Raw genomic sequence first — 13,484 nt, 5'->3', positions numbered from 1 at the left:
AAGGGAAGGAATATCATGAATGGGGTGATGGTGTTGCATGAAATTCTTCATGAGACAAAAAGAAGGAATCAGGTGGGGATTATTCTGAAACTAGATTTTGAAAAAGCATATGACAAAGTCAAGTGGCGCTTCTTGTTTAGTAGTTTAGCTGCAAGAGGTTTTGATAATAAATGGTATAAATGGATTGAACAAGTAGTTTCGGGGGGGACAGTTAGTGTTAAGTTAAATAACCTAACTGGTCCTTATATCAAAAGCTACAAAGGGGTGAGACATGGAGACCCTCTGTCACCAATTTTATTCAATTTTGTGGCTGATGGCCTATCTCGAATGATTCACAAAGCTCAATCAAACAATCTTTTCTTAGGTTTGATAGATCACATTATTAATAAAGGTGTAGCAGTGCTACAATATGCTGATGATACCATCATTTGTCTTGATCATAATATAGAGGGAGCAAGGAATATGAAGTTGTTGTTATATATGTATGAATTGATGGCTGGTCTCAAAATTAACTTTTACAAAAGTGAGGTTCTGGTTATAAATGATAATGCTAACTGGGCTAAGGTCTATGCTGAAATTTTCAATTGTCAGACTGGTATCTTCCCTATTAAATATCTTGGTGTTCCTGTTAGCCCAAGCAGACTGCATGTTATTGATTGGTTACCTCTGGTTGAAAAAAATAATAAGAAACTGGATCCATGGAAGGGAAGTATGATGTCTATTGCTGGGAGAACAGTCTTAATCAATTCTAGTTTGAGCAACTCACCAATTTATCATATGTCTATATATCTGTTGCCTAAAACTATCATAGCCAGAATGGATAAAGTGAGAAGGAAGTTTTTTTGGCAAGGTGGGGGTACTAAAAAAAATATCATTTGCTCAAGTGGACTAAAATTTGTAAGCACAAAAAGAAGGGTGGGTTAGGTGTTAAGGATTTTAGGAAAATGAATATTAGTCTGCTTTTGTAAATGGTGGTGGAAGCTTGACAATGAGAAAGGTCTTTGGCAAGACATTATACAATACAAATATATGAGGAAAAAAAACATCTGCACTGTGAAACACAGGCAGAATGACTCAGCAGTATGGTCTGATCTCTTGAAAATTAGACATATACATCTACAAGGAAGGAAGTTGAAAATAGGAAATGGTGACAAAACTATGTTTTGGAAAGATAGTTGGCTCTTTGATAAACCTTTTGAATGCTTGTTTCCAGAACTTTTTAAAATTTGCATGCAACCAGATATTTCTGTGAATCAGATGAAGCAGAACTCTGTCAATTTTTCTAGATGGTTAGTAGATAATATGAGACAAGATTGGAACAACATCCTTAGCAGAGTTGAGAAAGTTAGTTTAACAGATGAAGAGGATCAATTTATAAATCTCTTACTTCAAATGATGCAGGCATCTATTATAAGAAAATTTGGAAAGGAAAAATACCTGCTAAAATCAAAATTTTTCTATGGCTTGTGGCAAATAATGCTTTACTTACTAGGGATAATATGACTAAAAGGAAATGGAATGGTGATCCGTCTTGCTTGTTCTGTGATTGCAATGAATCTGTTTCACATTTGTTATTTCAATGTAGTTTGGCCAAAGCAGTATGGGCTATTGTGGCACACTGTTTAGGCGCATCTAATGTACCTAGAAATTTTAATCAATGTTGGGTTTGGTGTGAGCAATGGCTACCGTATGGTAACAAATTTCATGCTATAGGCATTGCTGCTATTTGTTGGGCAATTTGGAAGACTAGAAACAGTGCTTGTTTTGATGGCAAGGTTGTTACAAGTCCAATTCATGTTATATGTTATGCTTGTTCGCCCATGGAGTACTGGGCAGGTTTGTTTTTGGAGGAAGACAAGGAGCAGCTGATCGCTGGAGCTAATACAATGTTGAAGATTGCCATACAGGTGGTGAGTCAAGAGGTGAAAGCTCAAAAACTCCGCTCTCTGGAGAACAACAAGTCAATTGACCAAGATGATAAGCCGAATGGACATAAGTAATCAAGATGTTGCTGGAGATAGAATGCTGTCTGGTTTTTTGCAGGAATTATCCTCGATGAAGGCTGTTTGTCGCTTGATTAAGCTTTTGTGTAACCAAACTTGGTGTTTTCCTCATAGTGTGTTGGCAAGCTATAGTTGTCGTGCGCTTATGACTACTGCAATATCTAGAGTTTCTGTCTACAGAGATACCACTTTCTAGTTTTCTCTATGTGTCTTTCAAACTCTTTGTATGAACGGTATTTCCGTTGTTCATTCAGGCCTTGTTTAGTTCCAAAAAATTTTGCAAAACAGGTACTGTAGCACTTTCGTTTGTTTGTGACAAATATTGTCCAATCATGGATTAACTAGGCTCAAAAGATTCATCTCATCAATTCCGACCAAACTATGCAATTAGTTTTTATTTTTGTCTATATTTAATACTCCATGCATGCGTCTAAAGATTCGATGTGACGGAAAATCTGAAAAATTTTGCAAAATTTTTTGGAAAGTAAACAAGGCCTAAAAACTTCTTTAAGACACCGATGTCCTCCACGCTGCCCTCAAACCCAAAAGTCGCGAGACCAGGATGCCGATGTCATGCAGCAAAGCAAGCGCTGCGGCTGCTATCGTCTCGTCTCCCCCGCGGGTCCCGCCTCATCACGCTACAGGTCGCCTTCCCAATTCCCCAAACCACCCTTCCTCCTCTGCGGCACCCACACGGGCATCACCATGGACACGCCGGTAACTTCCCGCCGCTCGCACGTTGGCTTTCCCTTCCCCCTCGCTCTCCTCCTCCTGGTCCCTGTGCTGTGCAGTGCTACCGCCTGCATCTGCGGACCTGCAGGCAGCGCTCACGCAAGCAGGCACCACCCACTACCGGACTGGAGCTTGGAAGGGAAGTTACGCCGCAGCCAGCACTGCTGCTCGTCTCGTGCTCCGCTAGCTAGCTAGTAGGGATAGCTAGCATCCGCACTGCACACTGCAGCAGCACAACAAGCACGCACTGCACGGCAGGAAGAGGAGAGAGAGAGAGGTGTGGAGGGTCTCGGGGAGGGGAGATGGATGGAGACTTGCAGCGCAGCCCACCCCTGCGCCAGCGCCGCACACACGGCTCCCCCCTCCCCAAATTACAGATCACCAGGGAGGAAGCCCAACCACCACTTAAACCCGACCACCACCACCACCACCACCACCGCCACCGTTATTCGCTCTGCCCCCTCCTCTCCGCATTCCGAACCCTCCCAAACCCTAGATCCCCTCCGCCGAGGGGGTGGCGCCGCGGTGACCCGGCGCGGCGGCGGGGATGGCGGCCGTGCCGGAGGACCTCCGCTGCAAGCGCTCCGACGGTAAGCAGTGGCGCTGCAGCGCGCCCTCCATGCCCGACAAGACCGTCTGCGAGAAGCACTACGTCCAGGCCAAGAAGCGCTCCGCCTCCTCCGCGCTCCGCGCCTCGCTCCGCCGCTCCTCAGCCTCCTCCTCCTCCCCCGCGACCGCCTTCCCGTTCTCCTCCTCCTCCTCCTCCGCGGCCGCTCGCCTCCGCGCCGCCGACGAGGACCCGCCCATGGCGGTCGCGAGGCCCCTCTACGGCAGGGTCGCCGGAGAGGCGGTGTACGTGGCTGAACCGGTGCCGGCGCCCGCGCGGAGGGGGACCGCCTACGAAGGGCTGCCCCGGGGCAATGCGGCTGCTGCGAGCACCGCGGCGGTGAGTTCGCCTGCCTGCCCTCCGCTGCCTTCGTCCTATGGCCGCGTGCTCAATTGGGTTCCTGTGCTGCTGAGCTTGCGTTGATTGCGCGCGATGGTTGCAGGGGCTGGTCGGCAGAGGCCCAGTACGGTTGCCTGGCAGTGGCGCTGCAGGGATAAGGAGTTGCCACCAGTGCCGGAAAGCTGGGGGTGTCATTTGGTGTACCAGCTGTGATAGGAGAGGGTACTGTGCCAGCTGCATCTCCAGATGGTATGTTCATATTAGAAAGTCCCTTAGGCTTTGGGCTTGGCCATTTTATATTTTTGTTAGTGCAGCAGCATCCGCTAGGTGTGCACCTGATCTGTATGTCCATACTGAAACAAACTTTTCCTTGTCAAATTGATAATTACTGTTGGGTTTTGCCCAAACCACCTTCGTATGAAAGTTCTGAACAACATGAACTGTTTTGGGGCATTCTATTGCAATGCATGGTCAGAATGCAAGGATATTTGACTACTAATTGTCTTATTCATTTCAGTAGCATAGCCTCTGGGTTGGCCTCTTAAAGGCAAAATTTGCTGTTACCTCATTCCAAATCGGCAGATGCAAAAGCAACAACTCACTTCTTCAGGTGCAACAGCCATCATCTTCTCATAAAGTAGTATGACTTTTGAGTCATAGAGTTGTATGTTGTTTGGATGGAAACAGAACCAGGATGAACACAAGAACTTCTTTTGTTTATAACTTGAGTTGAATATGGCCTTGTGGTGCAAAATTGCAAGGCTTTTGTATGGTTCCTTGTCGATGATTTTTTTCCTGATTATTTCTTAATAGCTTTTGACAGTTTAGATTGATCATGATTCATGAGAAGGCATGACTAAAACTGTTGAAAAAAAAAACTCTTTTGTGATACTTCTAAAATATACTGCAATACAAGCTAGTCATCCAACTATATTTTGGAGACTATTTGCCTTTTATCGTTTGGACTAAGGTAAACACAAACACAATGCAGGTACTCTGACATTCCGATTGATGATGTTCAAAATGTTTGTCCAGCATGCCGTGGCGTTTGTAATTGCAAAGTTTGCTTACAAGGAGACAACTTAATAAAGGTATGCAATCTCTATTTGTTTTCTTCCATTAATTATCCATATGTTTGAGTTTATGTGGTACTTGTCCAAAATCTAACATTTTTTTTAATCTTTTAAAGGCTAGGGTGCAAGAAATATCCGTTGTTGATAAGTTGAGATATCTTCATTGCCTTTTGGTTTATGTTCTTCCAGTACTGAAGGGGATTTATTCTGACCAATGCTTTGAAATAGGTGTTGAAACAAGATCTTCTGGTGCTCCACTTCCCCTCTTATCTTCTATTGTGCTTTTCTCATCTGAAATTTAGCATTCACTCTGACACTATTATTGATAGGACCAAAGACAGATATCCTCAGAGCAAAGATAACTTCTGATGAGCAGATGTGCTGGTATGGCTTTGTGCCGTTTTATTTGTTTCTGATTTCTTCATCGTTGGAACCTTTTTCACATTCTAACTAGATAAATTAGGCTATAATGGAGCCTTAAAACTTTTCATTATTTGCAGTGACTTTTGCAAAGTGCCAGTGTTTGATTATCACCGATACTGCCCAAGATGCTTGTATGATTTATGCCTTGATTGCTGTCGTGATATACGTCATTCTCGAGGAGAATATACTGAAGGTCATGTTGAAGATAAAGGTAGAGATTCTTTTAACAAAAGAGCAAGGTTGGAACCATCTGCAGAGAGTGTAAATGACAAGTCATTATCTTGGCCAATAGATATAAATAATATTGACATTAGATCTTTATTCCCTACATGGAGAGTCAACAATGATGGCAGCATCACTTGTGGACCTCATGAGGCTGGTGGTTGTGGCTCCTCAAAGTTGGTGTTAAGGCGGATATTCAAAATAAATTGGATTGCTAAACTTGTAAAAAGTTCTGAAGAAATGGTCAGTGGTTGCAAAGTACATGATTTGGAGGATGGATGTTTGTCTTGCAGTGATGGCAGAAGATTGGAGTTTACTGGTCAGCGAAATCTCGGTCTCTCAAAATGCTCAAACAGTGATGGGATTGGTAGGAATTGTGTGTACTCTCCTGTATTGGAGGACTTAAAATACGAAGGCATCATTCACTTTCGTAAGCATTGGATAAACGCGGAGCCTATTATTATCAGGAAAGCATTTGAGCCTTCTCTATCATCAAGCTGGGATCCCTTGAGTATTTGGAGAGGTATCCAGGAGATCATGGATGAAGAAATGGATGAAGATGTCGTAGTCAAGGCTGTGGACTGCTCGAACCAATCAGAGGTGATAAAGAAGTGCTGGTTGCTGCTTTATATTTCTGACTAAAACATTGCTGTCTGTGGAAATTGTTGTGACTTTTTCTTAGGGATTCCCAGGTGCCATGCTATTAGTTACACTGCTACTACTGATCTCATTTAGTTTAACACATCACTGATAGATCTTTGAGGTATATTTTGCTAAAAAGAATACATGATCATTGTGTAATACCACCTTTGCTAACTTATTTTGAGTTTTTGGCCATCCACTACTGTACTACAAGTGGTATTTTGGAGAAGTGAAAAAATTGTGGAAGTAAAAAATTCGAAGCTTCTGTTTGTAGAAAATATTTGTTGTACCTCTATCTTCAAAATGATATATCCTATCTTGATTCATCTGCTCAGGTAGATATCAAGCTCAAACAGTTTATCAAAGGCTACTCAGATGGCAGCAAAGGAGGAGATGGTCACTTGTTGATGCTGAAATTGAAAGAGTGGCCCCGACCCAGTGTCTTGGAGGCGTTTCTGTTGTGCCAAAGACCAGAATTTATTGTCAACTTTCCTCTTGTTGATTTTATTCATCCTAGATGGGGTCTCCTAAACCTTGCTGCCAAGTTACCCCCAGATGCCTTACAGCCTGAAGTAGGGATGAAGCTGCTAATTGCATATGGAAGTCACCAAGAACTTGGTAAAGGTGATTCAGTGACAAATCTAATGATTAACATGAGCGATGTGGTAAGTTTGGTCTTACTGAGTTTTCAATTGAAAGTTCTGGTTAGATTTGAGCATTTGCTTTCCATGAAGGTCGGCTGAGTAACTTGAGTATTATTAATGAAAAAAGTTAAAAACATCAGATGGCTAATGCTATCTGTTTCCTCTTGTAGGTTCACATGTTAATGCATGCAACTGAAGTGCATTACCAATGTCCCAAGAGGGTACGGTCTGATGTATCTGAAAGGATTGCTAATGGAACTAGTGTGCATGCAAATGCTCACACTCCTGTTCAAAATCTGAATCTGGATATGGGGGAGCAAGCGCACAAACATTCAATTTCACACGTCGAGGAGCCAAAAACTAATAGTTCAGAAGGATCCCAGGCTGGTGCTGTCTGGGATGTATTCCGCAGGCAGGATCTTCCAAAGCTTAATGAATATCTAGCTGTTCATCGGGAAGAATTTGCAGCTAGATGTCAAGAAGTGTCTTCTGTAATGACTCCTTCCCTATGTCAAATTAGTCTTTAAAATAAATTCTCAAAGGTGTTTCATGTTACTATACTTCTGAGTTCTGATGCAGGTTAAGTATCCGATTTATGATCAAACTGTGTACCTTAACGATTATCATAAGAAGATGTTGAAGGATCAATATGGTAAGTATTAAGTACCAGAGAGAGGATTACTATTTTTCACTTCCAAATGTTTGACTGCTGTTTGCATCATTGCATCTTATTTCATGTAATACTTCACCATCTTCTCTAATTGAGCCTACGATATGCTTTGCAAACTACAGCAAGATGAGAGAAATTTGACAGTTTGCCACTCCAAACTTTAGGCTTCAATAAGTTTCCAGGATTTGAGTTTCTTTAACATGGTCACTCCATGTGACTCTTGTGCCCTCTGCTGTCTGACTGAAACACCTGACTTGGCTCCCTCTCAACTGGGCCAACATTCCTGAGGCTGTGCTTGTCGCTAGCCAGCAGCACTTACTGGTCAAGGAGAGCAACAGTGACCTCCTTGGCCATTTCCACAGTGGATCCCACTGTCTCCACGCCAACCAATCTTTGGTGTTGTGCCTTCCCCAACTTTGGTCATGGGAGCCAGATGCTCTCTTACATTTGCTTTGTCATCTCTGGCGAGCCAAGGTTCAATTCCTCTTGGCCATGGTTGGTAACCCATAGCATTGCAGGTTGCTCCCTGTTCTTCCCTCAGCTTGTCTTTTCCTCCACAATGAGCCGCATCCCACAGCTGCCATCGTCGTCGCTGTGCTGATGCTGGTCATTGTCACTGGCTAAGAAACCACACGGGTGTACAGGTCATTTTACATAGGCTGATTCTGACCATGTCATTTTTAGTGGCATTGTTGAAGCCGAAGTTTACCGTGGAAAATTGTTGAAACCAAAGGTTATGGTGGCACATTGTTCAGTTGTAAAATTTGGAGTGGCATGTTTTCAAATTTCTCAGCAGATGATTGCACTTTTTTTTTTGAAGAAACAAGATATCTGTGTGCTAGACTTGCTTCTTAGGGAGGTCCAACATGAAATTTTGATTTGCATGCTACATGCTTTTGATGTAGACCTGCAATCACACAAGTGGTGCACCAGACACATGACTGCACCAAAGCATGCAGTATGGCCGTGCCATCAGTGTGGGCTATAGACCCATTAAGTCGTGCACCAGGTGCAGTCTGCACCAAGCTAGGGTTGGTACCAAGACTAGATCCTTATCAATAAGTTCAGCCTAGTTCATTAGGATAGATTATTTATAATTATTATCTGCTAGCTAGATATAATATCCAGTAGTTTGTCAATATTGTTAGGAACCCCTCTATATATGGGAGTAAGTCATCACTACGCAAGCAATAAGAGGATCTTCACGTTCCCTTTATCATTGCCCTTTTGGAGCTGCCATCAGGCATTGCCATGGTTGTGCTGCATCAGAACCATCTAATCAATGCATGAGTTGACATATGCTAATCTCTCTTAGGCTACTCCCAGTGCATCCTCATGTCATGTTCTCCGAAGCTTCCATGCCATATGAATACAAGTGTGATGCGACCCTCCTAGTGCACAGTGTCTTGGTGTTGTTTCTTAGACAACCATCTCAATTAATTGTTCTATAGTGTTGTGTCCGTGACAATGGACCCAAAATAATTGTCATATGAAACAACTTCACCCCAATGCTATTGTGCAATTTTCAATGATTAGATTTCGTACCCAAGCAGTATGGTGATGTAGATATAATTTTTCTCTCGTTAATTTACTGCCAAGTCAGAAAAAAGAATCATATTGTAGCACCTAATTAATTAATGTACATGATGTTACACACTAGGAGTAGCCTTATGAGTTAACTTTTGTTATTGAGAACCATCACATCATTTGCTGTAAGTTTCATTGGGATGTTCTTGCAGGAATTGAACCCTACACATTCCACCAACATATTGGTGAGGCTGTTTTCATTCCAGCTGGCTGTCCTTTCCAATTGAAAAACCTCCAGGTGATGCATCTCGTCCTCATATTTACCCTTTGTCATGCTCAAAGTTTCTGTTCTTATTTTTGTGAGAAGTGGTGTCTGAATGTTCAACCTTAACTATTAGGAATAAAATGACCTCGGGGTTCCATGAATTACTTGTGTTAACACACTGCTTGTATGCTCAGACCATCATTTTCAATGAGCAAAATTTTTCTAAAATGTTTCTTGAATTTGCATATTCTTATGCCCATATGGTATTCCCTCTAGAACATAATGAAATGGTAGGATTTTATATTTTTTTCTTTTGAATTTAGGCTATGAATATAGTAATTTACATGCGAACATACTAGAGAGCTTGGAAAAAAGAAAGAAGCGCTAGTAGCAGCAGTGCTCAGAAATAAAGCAAGAGAGGTTACTGCTGCACAGAATCATGTTGAAACTGTGTTTTCAGTCAGACTAAGTTTCTGTTTCCAACTGTTGCAGTGGCTCATGTGAGCTCATCTCTCACTAACGTGTTGAATTTGACTTGCTTGTTCTTATTTGTTGTGCTTACTTGGAGTAGAATTTAGCTGCTCTGAAGAATTTTGTTCCTCTATCTCTGATATTATCTTTATTACTTCTGTGATAATTTGAACTAGTTATGTACTATCTATACTGAATGTGGTTGTTATGCATTGATTTGTTGAAAATGATATTTTCTTCTATGCTTCTGTGATTGTTTGAATAACTCAACTTTTTTGCGGATATAGTTTACATTTGTTTTTTGTTATATTGACATGATCAGTCCACGGTTCAATTGGCTCTCAATTTTTTGTCACCGGAGAGTTTGCCAGAGTCAGTCCGGCTGGCCCAAGAGATCCGTTGCCTGCCAAATGGCCATCTTGCAAAACTAAAGATGCTTGAGGTATGTTGTGGTGTTGCAAACAGTAACTTAATATATACTAATTATTGAGAACGAAAATGAAATCCTTTTTCCCTTAACGATACAGGTAAAAAAGATATCCTTGTATGCAGCAAGTTCTGCTGTTAGAGAAATTCAGAGAATAACCCTTGATCCCAAGTACGTCCATTGATGCCCGTTCTTACATTTCTGATTCACTGACTGTTGAGTTGACATTGGATCATTATTATTTTATGTTTTGCAAACTGTTGCTTATGATATAACCTAAGATTTTAGGTAATCTCTCTAGCTTCTAATCAGTGTCATGGACATTTCTCTCAGGTTCAATCTTGATTCTAGTTTCGAGGATCAAAATTTGACTAGGGCGGTTTCAGAGAACTTGGCAAGAGTAAACAAGCAGAAGGTATCTTGCAGTTGAGATTCTGGGGTCTCGTGAAATTCTAACATGCCATTCAGAGGATTGAAACCGACGCGGAAGTAGATATAGTGATTGTACATGTATTGTATTGTGTCATATGAAAGGAACACATTCTAATTCTTATTGGGTTACACATTGACTTTACCTGTATATTGTGGGTTAGGAAGAGTAACAGTTAAGCTCATGTAGAACAAGATAAAAAGGCACCGAAAGCTGATTACAGTACTGAGTTCTAGCTTGGGGAATTGTTAGTACAATAATCTCTATACCTATTGGTAACATCTGAACAGTAATTGGACCGAAATTGGTAACCCACAGGGTTAAAGATTCGAATACTGAGTTTTCACCATGGTTTTGCAGTTGTGTTTAGTCTTGTCAACCTACATGGGAGTAGCTTCTAAACTACTCCCTTCATTTCAAATTATAAGATGTTTGGCTTTTTATAGATACATAGGTTTTGCTATGCACCGTGCATAGTAAAAACTATGTATCTAGGAAAGCTAAAAAATATCTTATAATTTGGATTAGTAGTAGTTATTTTATGTACAATGTTTTAGGCAAATTCATGATATTTTGATGTGTGACATCGGATAAACATGCTATTGCACTTGTTGGTTGTATGGATTGTGTAAGCTTGCATTGGTGTGTTTGGTTGTCTAACTTGGCTTGCATAGAATCACCTCATCTTTGTCCTGGTAGGGTAAGTTTACTCACACATTTGTCGAACACTTGTTGGACATACTATGTAGCTAAGTCCATGTTGCATCCATGGCCGATGGGGGCTGGAGCTGAAGGTTGGCAAGGAGCTGGCGGCGCATGGAGGTTGCTAAGTAGGAGATAACCAAGCTAGGCACCAGGGAGGCCTAGGCGGCGGCGAAGAGGGCGCGTGAGCAGAAGGCCGAGCTCTCTCATCCATGGTCACGAGCAACATGCACTGGAGCGAGCAGGAGATGGAAGAGGAGCAGAAGGTGTCGAGGCCGAGCTCTTCATCCATGGTCACGAAGCCGAGTTCTCTCATCTATGTCCGCGAGCGGAAGGTGTTAGAGCAGGAGAGGCGAAGAACGATTCAATGGTGCAGAAGATGATTTGGAGGAGGGGAAGCTTGATTCGGCAGTGAGGAGGCACGGTTTGGCAGCGGGGAAGCACGACTCGGGTGCTGGCACCCTGCCACTATGGTGGAGCTCACGCGGGGCAGGCAGAGCTCGTGTGGTGGCCGGCGCTGCTCACGTGGTGCTCAACAGATCTAGCGTGGTGACTGCGGTGCTCTTTGTGGTGACCGACGGTGGAAGCTCGCGCAAGGCAGGTGGAACTCATGAGGAAGCCGCCGGTGGTGCTCGCGTAGAGAGCGGTGGAAGAGGTGAGCGGATGATGCTATGGGAGCTAGCCAAGCCTCCCATTAGGGTGTCCCCAACGGGGGTTTAAATAGCTAGCGAGAAGGATTTGTTTCTATTACTTATAGGAAAAAGATTGCATAAAACGAACTCGCTAGCGCCGAGCAAAGCGCTAGGCTCGCACAGCTCCTCATAAGACCTGTGTCTATCTCTCTCCACTTTGCATGTTGTGCATGTTGCTACTTCTCTTTTTTTATTCAATCTTGTTTGTATGTTGCTAGCAATTTGAAGCAGTCCATTGCAGACGACCTTAGAGCATGAGAGCAGTGGTGTATAGGAGCGTCCGGTCAACCTTGGTAAATTGTATTGTATCACCGATGGTCAAGTGGTTGAGCCACGACGACAGCCGATGCAGGCATCAATAGCCCTTTCGTGGACGAGTATGCAAAGACCATATATAAGAGAAGTACATGACTGGAGAGAGTGCCAACAGGCGCGCGCGCGAGAGAGAGAGAGTCCCGCCCGAGAGCGAGAGGAGAAAGACAAGAGCATAAAGGACAATTTCCTATATTCTTGCTCCTTAAATCCTAAAAGATAATATTATATAATCACTACGATGTCCTACCACAAACAACGGCAACTCATAATGGTATCTAGCAAATTATGATGACATGTACCATCTGGTGATGTATGGGAGTGCCAACTTGCACAGAATAGCTCACACTAGTTATGCCATCTCCAATAAATTTGAAATAATTTCGTGAATTATTATAGTTCAAATGTGAGGTTTAAAATACCAAACTTTCTTTGCTCGGAGTACCTCCTGCACTGGTTAATTCACCAGTAATGTTTTATACAATTTCATGATGGTCCGATTGTTGACCTAGTAATGTGTCATGCGACATTCTACATTTTCTTCTCTTGTTTATTGACGATCATTCTACGCCTCTTGCATGCCACTTGTATGCACCTGGTCTTTGACTATTTATCAAGCTATACAAGTTCTCCTAACATCGAGCGCTATTACATACTCACACCGTTCTTTATGTTTGGACCGTTGCCTTCTAACAGGCGTGTCCGCTCACGCTCGCCTTCGGATTGAGTGTCCGCTTGCATTGCTTATTCTTTATCAAGCACATCTCTTTTCTACACATACATCGTCTACTGCATAGCGGACTGCATCGACACTTTCTACCCCTAATGTTGTGCGCCTTGGACATTGACATATGGTTGGGGACTTCTACCTGGTATGTCTCATATTGACGACATTGATGCACGACTGAGTTTAAAAATAAGACAAATCTTTTAAGTTTGGCTAGATCTATAAAAACAACTTTAATATTTATATTTACAATTATATTTACTATAAAAATACCAACCGCTGTTTCAAATTACTTGTCACTTTCAACCACTTTAAATTTCTCTAAATACTTGATACTATGCGCTTACTAACATTTCATTTCTAGTTATAAACACAATGATACTTATTCGGTATTATCATAAATATTAGTATTTTATTTTATAGGTTTTGTTAAGTTTAAATTTGTTTGACTTCTTTGAATTGTATTTTTTTATGGAGAATGTAGTATTTTTATATATATTGGGATGTTTGACTCGTTATTAGAAGCGAGATTTCCTCTTTAAAAAAAACAGAAATGGTCGGAATCCGCCTCGCATA

At 42.2% G+C, this 13,484-nt stretch overlaps 1 protein-coding gene across 1 annotated transcript; it reads left to right on the top strand.

The window, feature by feature from the left end:
* LOC8082299 (lysine-specific demethylase JMJ25) lies at positions 2,730 to 10,824 on the top strand. Its single transcript, XM_021465670.1, has 13 exons — positions 2,730 to 3,681; positions 3,785 to 3,930; positions 4,673 to 4,772; positions 4,871 to 5,003; positions 5,084 to 5,138; positions 5,255 to 5,999; positions 6,377 to 6,706; positions 6,856 to 7,176; positions 7,265 to 7,337; positions 9,095 to 9,180; positions 9,941 to 10,060; positions 10,146 to 10,216; positions 10,379 to 10,824. Exons 1-13 carry the CDS (start codon positions 3,283 to 3,285, stop codon positions 10,473 to 10,475), a joined length of 2,676 nt encoding a protein of 891 aa, XP_021321345.1. The 5' UTR covers positions 2,730 to 3,282; the 3' UTR covers positions 10,476 to 10,824.

This window comes from Sorghum bicolor, chromosome 1, assembly GCF_000003195.3.
Source record: "Sorghum bicolor cultivar BTx623 chromosome 1, Sorghum_bicolor_NCBIv3, whole genome shotgun sequence".
In the NCBI taxonomy this organism is placed as follows: domain Eukaryota; kingdom Viridiplantae; phylum Streptophyta; class Magnoliopsida; order Poales; family Poaceae; genus Sorghum; species Sorghum bicolor.
The sequence above is the reverse complement of the archived record's forward strand: the minus strand, read 5'-3'. Positions and strand labels throughout refer to the sequence as shown.